The following is a 17,100-nucleotide window of genomic DNA, read 5'->3' on the forward strand; positions in this document are numbered from 1 at the left end:
CAGTGTTTGCCTGAATCATAGTAATTGCTGTCCTTTGTGTAACTATCTTGTACTGCTCACTTACTCTGTGTAGTACAGGCTTGTACCAAAGGTGAATTTGTACTGTCACTTGTAGTCTTAATTGTGTGTGCTGTTCCCAAAGGGGTACTGCATATAATTCTGCCTAACAATGTTTAGCCGCAATAGCCACAACGGACCACGGGCTGAAAGAATTTTACCAATGTGCAAGATGGAGTTATTGCACAAAGGGCAAGACTGCCAGACGCAAAAACAATTTTTTTTCCCAAGGCATCCAGTCTCTTACGCTCCCTGTTGGGTGGAATATAAGGAAAGGTGGAAGAATTCACATTAGCAGTCGCGGCATGCACCACCAAACCCACCAGGGAGGCATGACTGGATAGAAAGACTGGGTCAGAGGGGGCAGGACGATGCTTCCTGGAGAGTTCTCGGTCAACTGCAGAAGCAGGCTTCTCCCATACCTTCAGTACAGGGGCTTCTACTGCCACATTTAAGGGTAGTAGCCTGTCGCAATGAATGCCTTGAGGATCCAAACTTCTGCCTCCCACAAATGGGTGCTGTGCCAGTAAGTCTGGAGGAAGTATTCTCCCACTGATAAGCTCCTCAAGTGAATCTCTTTGCCTCAATGTGTGTAGAATATGTGAGTAGTTCTGCTCCATGGAATTTCCTCGTTCCGGACTCTGGGGGGATGCACTGTCGAGTGGACATTCAACCTCCTTTATGCGTTCTGCTGGTCCTCAGAAGATTGCACCGGTTTGGAACCACGTTGATCCTGATTGCTCTGGGGTAGGCCCAGAAGATGTGATATCTGGAGTTGCTGTACATGTCCGTTTGCCTTCCTTGGTGCCTTCCGAGGAGAGGCGAGACTCTCTCCCAATTAGGGGTGGGTTCTCCACCCGAATCTCAGCAGCCTGAGCCTTCATGCTTGGCTACTGACAGGTAGAGATGGACGTAGTGGGACTTGTCAGACAACGTCTTGATGTGCTCCTTTTAGCTCAGAGACCCACCACAAGATATATTTATGCTTGCAGATGGTGTAATGTACAGCATGGTGCCGGGAGAGGGTTCTGGATCTTTTGCCCTGTCTGTTATCCCGTTTGGGATTCTTTGCTGTCTTTGGTCTGAGTGGACCTGCAGATTGGCACGGTTAAGGGATATTTTTTTCCGCTATTTTGGTTTTCAAGAGGTCCCTGGAACGTAGCTCGTGCTTCATAATCCCCACAGTTTGTTTTTCCGACATGGGATTTAAATGTGGTATTGACATTCTTTGAGACCTCTGTTTGAGCCCCTTCATTCCTGTTCTATTCGAGTACTCACCCCTAAAATGATTTTTCTGGTTGCCATCACTTCTGTGAAACTGGTAAGTGAACTCCAGGTATTATTGATTAAACCTCCCTCTTTGGTTTTCTCCAAAGAGAAGGTGACTTTGAGAGTGAGACACACTTCTTACAAAAGCGGATTCACATTTTCATGCCTCTCACTAGATACATCTTTCTGTGGGTTTTTTTCGCAGCTTCATCCTTCTAAGGTAGAGGAATGATTCCATCAGCTGGACCTGGTGCGGGCCCTCATTTACTAAGTGTCTCGGGCGTGAAAAGCTAGGAAAGATGCTCGTGATGGCAGGACTGTGACCAAACCAGCCTTGTCAAGGTGTATCATTAACTGCCTCTCTGAATGCTGTGATCTGGCTGGCAAGGATGTGCCTGAGTGTCTCTGAGCCCATTTTACCAGAGGAGTGCCTGCTACTTCTGCCCTGCAGAATAGAGTCCATATCTTGTATGTCTGCCAAGTGGCAGCGTGGGCTTCTATACACACATTTGCGCAGCATTACTGCTTTGATTCCCTTTCAGGACAGGATGCCTGTTTCGGCAGGGCACGCCTGCATAGTTTTCTGGTCTAGTTGGCGTGTTGCTCTCTTCCAGATCCATGTATTGCCATCAGTCTCTCTCATAGATGAAAAAGTGGGAGGAAGGAATCCATTTGAAAAACAACCTATTAGTAATCGTCTTTCTGATGGATGTTTCTCCAAAGAATTCCTCATCGCCCTGCCGACCTACCCCTCTTTGGCAGATGGCTAATACACCATTGGTTCCGAAGTCCCTCAGCGTCAAATTGATAGTGGATAAAGATGGAACTCTGGTCATGGAGCACAGTGCTTCTATAAATACTGGCCCCAATGTCATGTCCGGCGCAGGGCGTTTAGATGTGTTGGGTGAAGGAGCCACAATGTGCCCCCGGTGATGGAAATGTTTCTGAAGAACATCTGTGCTACTGATAGATTTTCAAAGATGAGGAATCCGTAGGAGGAACATCTATCAAAAGGAACATTACCCAGAGGTAAGTAATGTGTGCTTCTCTTTGAAGGTATGGGTACAAGGGTAGCCACTTTGTGTCAGGAACATTTGATATGGGAAGGTAATTTAAAAAAATGTTTGCATGCTTTTATAAACAAACGTAAGAAAGTCACATTCTGTGTCATTCTTTTCAAGAAAGTCTTTGGAATTAATAATGATACATGTGGTTGTTTCTAAGCAGTGTAACCTATTTCTTGTTCCTTAGGCTCAGCAAGAAGTGCCTACGTGGCTTGAAGAAATGGCATATAGTATTCATGGTAGTAGTTCAAGAGCAAGCACATTTGCATCGGTTGACAGCAGAAGGGTAAGCTGGTTATTTTATATTTTCAAACATTAATTGTCTTGCATGCTTTTAACATTTTCAATGGATTGCCTTTCTCCCACAGATTCCTTATGAGATAGATATCCATTCCAGCATCAGCTACTCGGAAAACATTTTGACGGCGCGCTGTTCACCTAGACTCGGCCGTCGTAACGCCTTGACTCTATGCTCGGTCCTCCGCTCCGGGCATGATGATGATGGTCGTCGTACATATGCTGTCACTACGCCCCCATACCTCAGTTTCTTTTTTCCACCAACTCGGCATGCTGCTCGAGAGGAATACTTTGGAAAAGTACTTCGACATTGCACTTGACATTTGTCCGGTTTGTTTGACGCAAGCTCAACTATGTTGGCGCCCCGAGTCTTGGGATTCAAACGCTGCAAAGACTGCAGCTCGAAAATGGCTGTGACTGATCCACACAACTCTATGTGGTGCCTCATGTGCGTCAGGTGTGCAAAATGAACCATAAGTCCCTTGGAATGGGCAGCGAATCTCGCGGTGGGCTGACCACTCTCCAAATCACTGACACGGTCGACTGTTGGATCTTCATAGGACGAAACATAGGGGGCATTGACGAAAAGCCAAAAAGATTGTATTCCCAAAGTCATTCACCCTCTTCCTCCTCCCACAAGAAGAAGCGACTCCGATTCTAGTGAACGCAGTAAGTCATCAGCAGGGCCGACGTAGATAGCTGAATGGGAGGAATGCAAAACCCAGATGCTGGACTTGTTTAAAAAGGTGGCTGCGGGCGAACCCCCAATGAAGCAGGCCCTGGTAGCTCCACCGGCCCCTGGTGGCTCCGGCCCCATAGAAAAGCGTTGGCGAGCCTTCGTCTCAGCGCTGAGCAAGACTGTGGAGCCTTTGGCACTGTACTCCCCCCACTCATCTCAGCATTGGTTCTCTCCGACGCTCCCTCAATGCCATCAATTGGTCTTTCACGCCCAAATCCGGGCCTGAATTTTTCGGTTCCATAATGGATATCTTCGCCACTACTGACAACTAGGGCAGCTTCGACCCAGTGTATTCTGGGTCTGGCGGAGCCGATTATTTTGTCGGCCAAGCAGGCCTTGGAGCTTTAGCTGAAGGTTTGCATGATGCCAGCGGGCTTCACGCATCCCCGGATGTAGTAATACAGCGTTCCTGCCCTTATGGCCACACAAATGCCAAGTTCATGACTTTAGTTTTCGGGGTGTTGGATACCCTGGGGTGGAATGCCCCAGCCAGGTCAGTTTCAGGATATGACCTAACTGACATCCTTGATGAGGGACCTGCCACAGAGAGGGCAATGCCCTTCAACACAGCTATCACCGACCCTATTGCCACCTTGTGGCAGTGCCCTCGCACCATATCCCCAGTCAACTCTGACCTCTACAAAAAATATAGGTCGGCAAGGGAAGACCCTTTATATCTCTTTCCACGCAAAACCTGAGGGGTTACTGGTAGTCGGATACAGGTTCCACCAGGCCAGCCACTCCCACAACCAATCTCCCAACCTGGAGAAGGCAAGAAAGCTGACACCTTGAAGAATCTTTTCCTCCGGCAGCATGGCCTTGAAGGTGGTAAATGTCTCCTGTGGATTCGCCAAATATCCTTTGGGTTGTGGGCAGCCATTGAGGCTGCCCAGCACATTCCCCAAGGTAAGATGCAGTAAGGTTTCCAGCAGTTGGTGGATGACGGCAAGGAGGTTGCCCAGCAGTCTATGCAAACGGACGTGTCGTAAGATTAATGGGGTCGGCCACGTTGCTCAGGAGGCAGGCGTTCCTCAGGGTTCTCATCCAATGTCCGAAATAAACTTCTCGACATTGCTTTTGATGGTGAGAATCTTTTCGGCCCAAAGAAATTCAAACTGTCCAAGTTAGAGTCCAAGCTAGCCACGGTGTAACTCGGCCGGACTGTGCAACAGCCGGCCAAGCCTGTGTTAGGCAGAAACCTGTGCAGTTCCCTTGGGGAACACTGCAAAAGATTTAAGACTACAGGTATAGCAGTAAACCCACTTGGTAGCAGTCCGCACCACCCAGATTTACCTGGTAGCTGTGGCTGAGCAGTCAGACTTCCCTCAAGAAGAGTTAGGCAGTATGCAAAGTATACACAATATGTACTCGGACACAATAGCACAAGCAAACACTGACCAGAGCTTGGTTTCAAAAGTATATAGTTATTTATTTTTTTAAGAACACATAAGTTGAAAACACTCTAGCAAAGTATAGTAAAAACACTTAAAACACAGTTATAATGAAAGCAGTTTCAACCCTTACTCCTATCTAGACAACTCTAAGTTAACTCCACATAATTAAAACAGAGGTGAGCGCTTAACGTTAGATGACACTCTAGTAGGTTTAAGGAAGGGATAAAAAGAAACAGAAATGGGTTAAACACACCACTCTAAGGTTCAGAACACTTGCAATAGGCTCAAAGAAGCACAAAGTCACAGGTGAGCAAAAGTCACTAGGCAGGGCCCACTCTTAAAGTAGCCGGAGCGAAAATGTGCCCAAGATCACACTGTTATTAGGGATTCAAAGTCTTGCAAAGAGTTAGAAAGAGTTTAGAGTGGCTTAGAAGTTTAGCCAGGGTATTCCAGGCACTCCCAGGTTCGAAAGCCGGGGGCTAAATCTACCCCGTACAGTCGGTGGCAAGGGAAGCCAGGCGGAACACGGTACCTTAAGCGGAAAGGATCCTCCAGCGGTGGCAGTTGTTCCAGGCAGTGGCAGCAAGGCTCGACGTCGGTCAGGGGAGAAGTTCTCGCAGAAGAGCAGAAGAAGAAGGTCGTTGCACTGCCCGGGAAGAAACCAGCCGCGGAGTCCTCCGGTCAAAGGGTTGTACCGACTTTCGTGGTTGGGGTAAAAAGTGGTGGGGTTCCGGTTGCCGGGGTGCTTGGCACTGGCAAGGCGGCCACGAGATACCTCGAGAAGCGAAAAGAAGGCGAAAACTGGTTGTCCCCACCAGTCAAGGGAAGGAGCCACTCCGTTAAGAGTTCTCCTCGGTCGTCGGGAAAAGTGGTGAGACGGTTCAGCAGGGCTCCACCGGGTGGTGTCGTCGAAGCAGGTCGGCTCAGCTCTTCCCTCGTCGGATTCTTGGTCCTGTGGCGACTTCTAAAGTTCCAGTCCCCAAAGCCCTGCTTTTATGCAGCAAACCCCCATTCACCCAGCCTAGCTGTCACTCAAACATGCTAAGTGTTGAGCCGGCCGGCTCACCACTTGGGCCAATCAGGACGGAGTGCGACTTGAGTTACCAAGGTAACTCAGTCCAGGGTGCCTAAATCCCCCTCCACCCCTCCTAAGTACCCCAGACAGAGTGGCACCACTTTGGAGGGCTTCTGTGGAGAAGCCCGCCAAAAGTGGGACAAAGGGCTCCACTTTGGGTCAGAGTTACAGAGGCGAACGCCAACGCCATTTTAGAATCAAGTTTTGGCAAAAAGTCCCAACCGGAGTTATAATAATAAATATATAAACCGGCGGTATGTTTAAGGCTACCGTAAATAAATAATTAAATGTGTTAGCCTAAAACAATGGGAAATCCCATAGGGAAATATTCGCGGTCGAATATAAAAAGTAGTTTCCACTGCCACCAGCCAAAACTCGATCAGGGGGGACGGAGACGTGCCCCCTCGACTAACAGACCCTGGGGCAATCGAATTGCCCCAGCCAGTACGTCCACAATATGATGGTTTGTACCGGTTCTGTTCAGGATCCAAGACTAGCAAAGTCTTTGGTGACTTTACATGCCCTGGGAGACAGTAGTCAGTCCCAGGGTATGGAGTCTATGTTGGGGAGTCCCTAGGACACCCCTGGGTCACGGCACAGAGGGTGCTGTGTAACCCACATCACAAAAATACATGAGGCCCTATGGAGTAAAAGACCCCATAGCCCATTCAACACAAGGTTTAACCAAGAAAACACACTTCAACATGTCCAAGAGTGAGGGTAAAAGAGTCTCACTCTTGGCAGGAGAAAAAAAGAAACCCCAGAAATCCAGCAAAGCTGCTGGGGGACTCACTAGGTAGGGAAATTCAGCCTAAACAGAGAATTCTCCCTAACAGCCTGCCTTTACTTTTTTATCATGGGGTAGAGGCTACAAGTGCTATGTCCCCAGTGGCAGGAAGGGGCAGTAGGGCCTTCTAGAGGCCGGCAGACAGCAGCGACTGGGACGGCTCCATCCTCAAATCCTCTGATTTCTTCTCCCACGATTCTCTGGCTGGAGGGTGGCTGACCGAGCACTGGACCCAATGGCGGGAGATTACCTCTGACGCCTGGGCTCTTCAGCTCATGCGGTGGGGTTACTGTCTGCCTTTCTTTAAAACAGACCAGCACCATCACCTCCTCAACAACCAGAGCTGGAGATCCAGGAAGAACTGCAAGACCTGTTCAAGGGTGCCGTGAAAGAGGCACCTCCCAAGCAGATAGCGTTGGGTTGGTTTTTCGTGGTACCCAAGAGGTGGGTGGGGGGTTCTCTGTCCCATCTTAGACCGCAGGGCTTTGAACACATTCCTGTGAAAAGACAAATTCAAGATGGTGACGTTGAGAGATTCTCCACGCTCTCGAGTTGCAAGACTCGCTGGTGTCCATAGATCTTGAGGACGCATACTTTCATGTGCCGATCCACCCGAAGCACAGGAAGTTGGAGAGAGAACTCATGGGGGACAGGCCCTACCAATTCAAGGTGCTGCCCTTTGGGTTGACCTCCGCTCCGAGCGTCTTCAAGCTCTTGTCGATAGTCGGGGCTCACCTCAGGAGATCCGGCATCCATTTGTTTTTTTGCCTGGACGACTGGCTGATCTGAGGGAAGTCTGCAGAGCAGGTTTTGTCCCATCTCGAGGGCACCTGCTTGTTTCTCCACAGGCTGGGTTTTTCCCTGAAGTTGCAGAAGTCCCACACGACACAACCCCTGATTTTGATCGCCCCGGGTTAAGACCGTGGTACTCCGCGCTTCTGGGCTTGGACATCTGCCCACCTCTCTGGTTGCTTCGAAGGCCGGATCTCATTTCTCAGTTGGAAGGTCGGTTACCCCCCCTGAACCCATAATCCCTCGACCTACATGCGTGGCTCTTGAGAGGATGAGGTATTTATTTTATTTATTTAAATTTATAAAGCGCACAGAGCATCATGGCGCCGTTAAAACAAATCTTACTTAGTTACACAGGGAAAGAACATAGTCACCTGTCTGTGGTTCTTGGTTACATTGAAAATTTTGCCAGACAGGTCAGCAGTTACAGAAAAAACAGCGGGGGTGATAGAGCAGGACAATGGAAGCGGCAGAGACCTACCCTGTGCCAGGTGGGAGTGGGGGGGAGAGGGTGCGGGTGAATTATTCTGAATAGTTTGGTTTTCAGTGATTTGTGGAATGCAAGATAGGATATTTGGTTTCGCGTGGTGGTAGGGAGCACGTTCCATTGCTTGGGGGCAAGGAATGTGAAACTGGTACCTCATGCTTTGGCTCTTTTGATAGTGGGGATTTTAAGCTGGTTGGAGTGGTGTGTCCTGATGGGTCTGGAAGATGTTACTTTGGCAATTCTTTCTGATAGATACGGGGGTGGCTGTGAGAGAGACACTTGTGGGTAATGGACATGGTTTTGAATAGTATTCTCTCTTTGATTGGAAGCCAATAGGCTTTTTGTCTGGCGTTGGTTACATGCTCTCTTTTGGGAATCAAGGCGATTCAAGTTTTTTGGGGAGGTGCCGGCAAACAGGACGTTACAATAGTCTAATTTGGCTCCTACTTTGGCCATGGCTATGGACAGGCAGTTTGTCTTTGATAGAAAGGGTTTCAACGCATTTATTATTTTGGTTGTGAGAGACGGAGGACGCAATGGCACTGACTTGGCGTGTCATTGAGAGCGTGGAATCCATGTTTCTCCAGCATGGGGTCTGGCATGGATTCGCATGCTCATGAATATTCCCCGTCGTCAGGCTGGGAATCCTCGGTAAAGAAAAAATCGGTATCAGTTTTGTTTCTGATCTCTTTCGTAGTAGTAACCAATCACTGATCTCTGCGTCATACTGACGACAGCCAATGACTGCCCTCTACCTAAGCCCCGCCTCTGGCAGCCATCTTCAGATTTTTACCGCACGTTCAAGTTTTGGGATCCTCGTGCTATTGCTCTCGAGCATTAGTGCTTTTTTTCACGTTTTTTCTCAGAAAAAATTCTCTTTTCGGTCAAAAGAGCCTCGAGCGCCACCGTTTCTTCATCCGATTAACGGGGACCCGTGTCGGATTCGTCTACGCCCCTCAAGGGTGAAGATTTCGACGAGCCACGCTTTTGGAGGACTCCAGAAGTTTCTCAGGCCCATCTCGGACATGGCCCAGGAGAAGGGAAGCTCGACGCCCGGAAGGCTGTTCAGGGTCTGCCCTGGATACCAGCTTCAGAATGTCTTTAAGGAGGACGAACACTCCCTTTGCCTTTACTGCCTACATGAGGACAAGACTCAAGTGGAGAAGGACTGTGCATTTTGCGGCAATATGTCAGAGCGGACCATGAAGGACCGCCATCAACGTCTTGCCAATTGGCTGGAAGGAAAGAGCCCGTCAGGCGAGAAGAAGAAGTCTGAGCGGTCTTCTAAGACCCTTGAGGGAGCCCCGGCGACGGGGGTCCAACAGAAGGCCAAGCACCGCGAGTCCGCTGGCACCTGGAGCGCCGAACGGTTGGGCTCTACGGGCGCCAGGCAGGGCGCATCCTACCCGGCGCCATCAACCACGAGCCAACGCTCTGGCTCGGGTAAGAGGAAGGCCGAGCACCCGGCGAAGCTCCTGGAGAGACCCCGGTCGAGCTCGAAGGCCCCATCGGAGGGGGAGCGAGGCGGTGACCCTCCCCCTAAGGAGAAGGCGGTGAGTGCACCTAAGGTGGTGAAAGCCTTAATCCATCCGGCCAAGGCCTCTATCGAGACTGTCGCGGCGGCCCTGGCTCAGCCTGTGGAGGCTACACCAGTGATGGCGACCTCAGGGCCCAGAGTCTCCCTGCCACCGCGGAGGGAGTCCTCTTTCATGCCCATCAACAGGACCCCCGTGAAACCTCCGACGGAGAAGAAAAAGGGGGGGGGCAGGAGGTCGTCGTGGATTCGGCCTCAACCTCTGAGGAGGAGCTGATCGAAGTCTTAAGCCACGGCGTTGGCGTGGAAGAAGACCAGCCCGTCGGGAGGGACCCCGACGTAGGAGACGACGAGAACGTCAAGGGTGCCGACGGGGCTCCTGACCGCCCGTCGGACTCCCCTCAACCAGTGCCGCAAGACAACTCGGCAGCCATTTTGTTGGCTATACAGTCCTTATGCTCGGAGATAAGTCCTTATGCTCGGAGATAAGGACGAGACTGCCGTTACCACCAACGGAGGAACCGCTCCCGACGGGGGACCCGGAGCCAGGCCCTTCTGGGAGCCCTCCCCCTAAGAGAAGGAGGATTCATCCTCCACCTCCTTTTTAACCATTGCGCCCTGTTCAGCCCTCCTCCCTGTCAACGGCACGTGGGGATGATACGGGGACTGACACGGCCGCGACGGGTACAGACGACGAGGTTTACGACGAGGATCTCCCGTCGTCACCTCCCACCCGGGCTTCCCCACCCGACAAGATTGGATCGTTTCACTCCATGATCGCCAGGGCATCCGAGCTTTTCCAGCTCTGCCCGGAAGAGAAGAAGGAAGGTTTCCTTTATCAACGGCGCGAGGCCAAGAGGAAGACGGTCCTCGCTGTACCTCTACTGGACGATATTTGGGAAGAGGGCCGCGCCCTCCTCAAGAAGCCATCCACGATGCCGGCTAGAAGGTATCGGTACGAGAAGAAGTACCGGGTCCCAGATGCGGCCCCCTTGTGCCTTCGGGCACAGCCGACCCCGGACTCGGTCGTCTCCGCGGCGGCCAGGAAGAAAGCGGGGGGGGGGGCGCGGCCTCTACGTCGACCTCCCGCCGGACGGCGAGGGAAAGAAATTGGACACGATGGGACGCAGTCATCTCGTCGGCAGCGGCGACGATTAAGGCGGCCAACGCCTTGGCTATCGTAGCCCGCTACGACAGGGAGCTGTGGTACAAACTGGCCCCCCGGCTGGACTTCCTACCAGACAAGAGGGTGGAAGCCCTAGAGATCTTGCAGGAAGGAGAGGTGGCGTCGGACCACGCCATTACGGTTGCGACAGACATCGCTGACACTGGATTTCGCCAGTTGGGCAACGGCGTGTGCCTTAGGCGGCGTGGATGGCTCAAGGCTACTGACTTCCGTCAGGACGTGCAGACCAGAGTCTTGGACATGCCGTTCGACGGAAACAACCTGTTTGGGAAAACAGTGGACGATTCCCTTCAAGCCATCAAGGCGGACACGGAGACGGCCCGGGCTCTTGGGGTTCTCCAGCAACGGCGGCCGCCCTTTCGGAGGGTGCCTCCAAAGGTTCCGGTGGCGGATTTTCCACCTACCGTCAAGCGGCCCGTTCGTCCTCACAGGAAGCTTACAGGGGACGGGGCAAGTCAGGCGGACCCCGCCGTTGTTGCCAAGGAGGACAAGGCGGCAAAGCCTCGTCGAAGCAGGACTGAACCGGCCGTATGGTCGGGCCCCCACCGAAGCACCCCGGTGGGAGGCCGGCTGGCGAGCTTCGTCAGCGTGTGGGAGTCCATCTCCACCGACAATTGGGTGCTGGACGCCCTAGCTCAGGGTCACGCGCTCGAGTTTCTAAATAGGTGCCCGTGCGTCCCCCCCTGTGGCCAGGAAAGAACATCACGTCCCTCAACTTCTCTTGGAGGTAAAGGCGATGCTCAAGAAGGGCGCCATCAAGCTTGTCCCAAAGAGGCTTCGGGGCTCCGGAGTTTACTCAAGATACTTCCTTGTGAAGAAGCAGACTGGAGGATGGCGTCCCATCCTGGACCTACGACGACTGAACAAATTCATCAAGGCACAGAAGTTCCGGATGGTCACCCTCCTACACGTCCTGGGTCAACTGGATGAGGGCGATTTCCTGTCGTCGTTGGATTTGGAGGATGCCTACTTCCATATTCCCATCCTAAAGGGACACCGAAAGTTTCTCAGGTTCGTGGTCCAAGGGCGTCACTACCAGTTCAGAGCCCTTCCCTTCGGGTTGAGGTCGGCACCCAGGGTGTTCACCAAGTGCCTCGCACCGGTGGCGGCACAGCTGCGCCGAGAGGGGATCCACGTCTACCCCTACCTGGACGAGTGGCTCATCCGAGCAAAGATGAAGGAGCTCGCCGTGGCGCACACGGCAAGGACCGTCCAACTACTCCCGGACCTGGGATTCTCCATAAACTACGCCAAGTCCCACCTGGTGCCCGCGCAAGACGCATTGTTTCTGGGAGCGAAGCTCGACACAGTGTCGCTTCTGGCCTCTCCGTTGGAGGAAAGGACGAGGGCCATCTTGGGCAAGGTGCAGCGGATGCTGGTGGCGGATGCGGCCAGGGTGAGGTCCATCAAGTCCCTCCTCGGAATGATGTCTTCTTGCATTTATCTCATCCGCCTGTGCACGCTCCGGATGCGCCCGTTGCAGGAGTTCCTGGACGCGCGCTGGATCCAGACGGGCAGCTTCGAGGAGAGGTTCACACTCGACGAGAGTTTCCGACGAGCGATCCGGTGGTGGGGCACCCACGTGCATCTGACTGCGGGCATGGACTTCCAGACCCCCGGCCACCGGGAGACAGTGACCACGGATGCCTCCCTGGAAGGGTGGGGAGCGCACACCGAAAATCTGCACGCGAGAGGCCTTTGGCTTCCGACGGAGAAGTCCCTCCATATCAACGTCCTGGAGCTCCGTGCAGTGTTTTGGGCCCTCGGGTCCTTTCTTCCGTCCCTCAAGGGCAAGGTGGTGAGGATCTTCACCGACAACACCACCACCATGTTCTACATCAGGATGCAGGGCGGAACCAGATCCCCAGCCCTGTCCAAGGAGGCGAAGGATCTGTGGCATTGGGCCTTCGTCCAAGGGATGTTTCTGGTGCCGTTTCATCTGGCAGGGATAAAAAACACCATTGCCGACTCGCTCAGCAGAGAGCTGGGCTCGTGCCACGAGTGGGAACTACGACAGGATCTAGTGGACCGCCTCTTCCGACGGTGGGGCACACCCCAGATCGATCTGTTCGCGACGGCGACAAACTCCAAGTGCCGGAGGTTCGCCAGCAGGTTTCCCCAGCCGAGGAACATGGGCGATGCATTCTCGTTCCCCTGGGAGGGCCTGTTTCTATACGCGTTCCCTCCATTGCCATTGCTGATCCGGCTCATCAACCAGCTCAAGAGGTCACAGTGCAGGATGATCCTCGTCGCACCTGCGTGGCCGAGGCAGATATGGTTCCCGGACCTTCTGGACTTGTCAGCGTCCCCGTCAATCAAGCTGCCAGTGGACGCGGATCTTCTCTCCAGCGAAGGAGGCGCCATCCTCCATCACGACCCGAAGTCGCTGAGCTTGCAGGCCTGGCTCCTGCAGCGTTAGTTTGGAGGATACGACATACCGGCCGACTGCAGAGAGGTTCTTGCAAAGGCCAGGGCGTCCTCAACTCTTAAATGCTATGGACACAAATGGAAGAGGTTCTCCGTCTGGTGCCACGCACAGAAGAATAACCCTCTACGGATTACGGCTCCCCAGGTACTGCCGTACCTTCTGACGCTGGCCAAGGCTGGACTGGCGCACGCGTCCATCAAGATTCATCTTGCTGCGATCTCCCGATACACCAGAACCACGGGGCGGACGTCTTTGTGGTCTCATCGTCTGGTGAAAGAATTCATGAAGGGACTGTTCAGATCGTTCCCGCCGGTGAAGGCTCTGGCCCCGGCGTGGGAGCTCAAAGTGGTGCTGACCAGGCTCATGGGACCTCCGTTCGAGCCTCTGCACTCGGCTCCGTTGAAGTTCTTGTCGTGGAAAACAGCGTTTCTTGTGGCCATCACCTCCGCACGAAGAGTGGGAGAGATCCAGGCCCTTTCCTGCAAGCCCCCGTACTTGACTTTTCACGACACGAGGGTAGTGCTCAGGACGCACCCCTCCTTCATGCCCAAGGTACCGTTGGACTTCCACCTCAACGAACCCTTGGTGTTGCCTGTTTTCTTCCCGTCGCCTTCGTCGCCGGCCGAAAGGACTTTGCACTCGCTGGATGTAGCTAGAGCGCTGAAGTTTTACGTGGACCGCACAAAGTGTTTTCGGAAGACGTCACAACTTTTTGTGAACTTTGGACCTGTCAATCAGGGGAAGGCTCTCTCAAAGGCCTCCATTTCCAGATGGCTCTCCGGCTGTATCATGTACTGTCATCGGTTGGCAAACCGACCGCTGCCTGGCCGTCCGAGAGCCCATTCCACCAGAGCGATTGCAGCTGCCACGGCGTTCATATACGGTGTGCCCTTGCTGGACATCTGCAGGGCTGCTACATGGAGGTCGACGCACACCTTCACGAAATTCTACTGCGTCGATCAGGATTCCAGGGAGGAGTCCAGGGTCAGCCAAGCAGTGCTGCGCAATCTGTTCGCCTAAGGTGAGCCTGGTGAGGAGGTAAGAATTGCTTAATGTTGAGTTTGATGTAATGCTTAATGCCTTTGCCACCTCCCGTGGTTGTGCATGTGTGTACTGCTATGTATTCTTTATTCATGAGCATGTGAATCCATGCCAGACCCCATGCTGGAGAAGGAACAAGTTACTTACCTGTAACTGTTGTTCTCCAGCATGGGTCTGGCATGGATTCACATGCGAACCCTCCCGCCTACCCCTCTGCGGCTCTTCACTTGGTCATACTGCCACTTCACGTGCTACCAAATCTGAAGATGGCTGCCAGAGGCGGGGCTTAGGTAGAGGGCAGTCATTGGCTGTGGTCAGTATAACGCAGAGATCAGTGATTGGTTACTACTACGAAAGACAGATCAGAAACGAACCTGATACTGATTTCTTCTTTACCCAGGATTCCCAGCCTGACGACGGGGAATATTCATGAGCATGTGAATCCATGCCAGACCCATGCTGAAGAACAACAGTTACAGGTAAGTAACTTGTTCCTTCCGTCTCCCGTCCCTTGGAAGGGACGCCCATACAATATGGTGGAAAGGGGACTATGGACGAAGAGTACGTTAGTCACTACGGTGAGTAACTTAGAATTCTCTATTGGGAGAAAGAAGTGAGCTTTCTTTGAAAGGGCTACCGTAGACCTTATTGGTGCGACCCTTGTAAGGTTTTTCTTTTATCTGAGAGTTGTGGCTGTCTCAACCCAATCGTTGGATTCTTCCTTCTCTTCGACAGAGCTGGTAAGGGGGGGTACAGGGACATAGTGACACAGTATATGTACGACGGGCGATGCCACGTCTGGAGTTGACCACTACCAGATCGAGGTAAGACTGATCGATGGCAGAGTCGAGGTGCACTATGCCCCCTGTGAACGTTTTCTGAGCAGCTGACACTGGAAGGGTTATTTATCTGATGAGCAATCGGCGGGAGAAGAATCCATAGAAAGATCATTACGATGAGTAATTTCTCCTTCTTAATGGGAAAAATAAGATTTTAAAAGGCACAACCCAAACAAGTGGATACCACAGACTCCGGGTTGGCCAACTCGGGCCCTCCAGTGCTAGAATCCTGTCGTGTTTTCAGGATATCCCTCATTAATATTCATGAGGGAAATGTGCATACATTTAGAAACTTTGTATGAAAATGTATCTCGTGAATATTAATGTGGTTTATCCTGAAAACCATTCATAGATCAGGCCCTCGAGGCCTGGAGTTAAACAGCGCTGCATAGACACTGCATTGCTACTCTAAATCTCTAGATTCTAATGGATTGCTCATCTTGGAAATTTTCTGTGGCAACAGAATAATTTTTTATTTATTAATTTCCCCGTCTTACCATGGGGCGCTGTGCAGCTTCAGCATTAAGGATTGTAAGAACACCGATTGACCTAGAGTCCGAACATGTTGATAATGATACATTGCCACCACTGACCCCCATGACCTCAATTCCTTTTTATCCGCATGCTCAGCATGCAATGATCGGATCACCTCAAAAAACATTTTCTGTCTATAAACTCCTAATTGTTCGGCACGTTGTCGAAGCCAAACCCTTCACACTTAAAGCACTGAAAGAATTGTGGTGGTAAAATGACGCTAACCGGTCCTATATCTGTGGTGTTTTACCGTCGATCACGAGGAAGCCGATTTTGGGTCATGTCAATCCATGACACCGAAGGCATTAAAAGAGTGGTGCTCAAAACTAAAGCTAGAGCGTCCTCCTCTAAATCCCTGAGAACCACACTCTCAAAAATACATCCATCCGAGGAGAAAAGGGTTGAGTCAGCCAAACCACTTTTAAGTCGAGGAGGCATAAAAGGGCTCACTCCCAGAGTGATTATCATCATTCTTCTCCCTCGAAGAAAAAGGAACTCCTCAACAGAAAGGTCAGAACAATGAGAGCAGTTCAGGCTAAAAATGCTTGATTTGTTTTAAAAGGTAGCCCCATCTACCTCATCGAAGGCTAAAAATGGGTCAGAGCACACAGTGCGAGATAAAGCCAGCAAGGTCTCCCCAAAAGACTTTGAAAGGCCTGAGCACAAAGTCTGACAAACCCACAAAAACCCCATCGACAGCTGAGCCTCATCGACTTTCTTCAAATCGGACTCACTGCCTTCAAAAGACTCATCTGTGCTAAGTTACGCACCAAGGTTGAGGACAGGCTTTATTTCCTCCTTCGAGAGAATTTTAAGATTAGGGAGAAGAGGTCGTGCTTGACTAGAGCCCATGAGACTAGCCGCTCCATCAGAGGAAATATTCTTGAGGATTTCATGTTGCAGGACCTTGCTGCTGACCTTCAAGGGATGCGTTGACTGGACACCTCCAGGGAAAGTGATCTATTTCAACAAGACCCCGCCCCCATGCAGAATTCAGGGCCGTCATGGTGAAAGTCTTGGAGGCTTTACAGTGGGGCCTACCTTCCAAGGTTGTCAAATAATGACCTCACAGATATTCTCTGCATGAGTCTGGTAAAATAATATAATTTACCATTCCATGCAGTACTAAAGGACCCCTTTATGGAGCTTTGGCACAAATCCTGCTCAGTGCCAGCATTAAGGAGTGACCTAAAAAGGAGAGGCCATCATCTCCAGACCCTGAGTTCATAAACAAACACCCTAGCCCTGAGAGCCTAGCGGTCCAGGCGGCCAGTTGAGCAGCAAAATCCTCTATTTTATCCATCACTATCCCCGGATGCTTGAGCAAAGAAAATGTCTGCTGCGGGGAACATGGTACTCAAGGGAGCAAACTCCTCCTGCATACTAGCCAAGTACACCCATACTCTATGGTCAGTGATGTAGAAAGCTGCTGAAATACCAGAAGGCGAAAATAGGCACAGCTTCCTAAACATAATAATGGATGGAAAGTAAGTGATGTGCAAAGCTGTACAATCAAGCTTGCGCAACTCTTATCTGGTAAGGGCTATGGGCACCATTACAGTTCTGAGCTGCTTCTC

The 17,100-nt window shown here is 51.7% G+C and overlaps 1 protein-coding gene across 3 annotated transcripts in view; it reads left to right on the top strand.

Annotated features, from left to right (window-relative positions):
* DDX4 (DEAD-box helicase 4) overlaps window positions 1-17,100 on the top strand; it is a 1,871,246-nt gene that overhangs the window by 1,762,462 nt on the left and 91,684 nt on the right. For all 3 annotated transcript variants that reach the window (XM_069627287.1, XM_069627289.1, XM_069627288.1), the window contains exon 21: window positions 2,578-2,676. In XM_069627287.1, coding sequence (XP_069483388.1) covers window positions 2,578-2,676 — 99 coding nt within the window. The remainder of the gene's footprint in view (window positions 1-2,577; window positions 2,677-17,100) is intronic.

Source organism: Ambystoma mexicanum, chromosome 6p (assembly GCF_040938575.1).
Source record: "Ambystoma mexicanum isolate Mex_15411 chromosome 6p, UKY_AmexF1_1, whole genome shotgun sequence".
Taxonomy (NCBI): Eukaryota; Metazoa; Chordata; class Amphibia; order Caudata; family Ambystomatidae; genus Ambystoma; species Ambystoma mexicanum.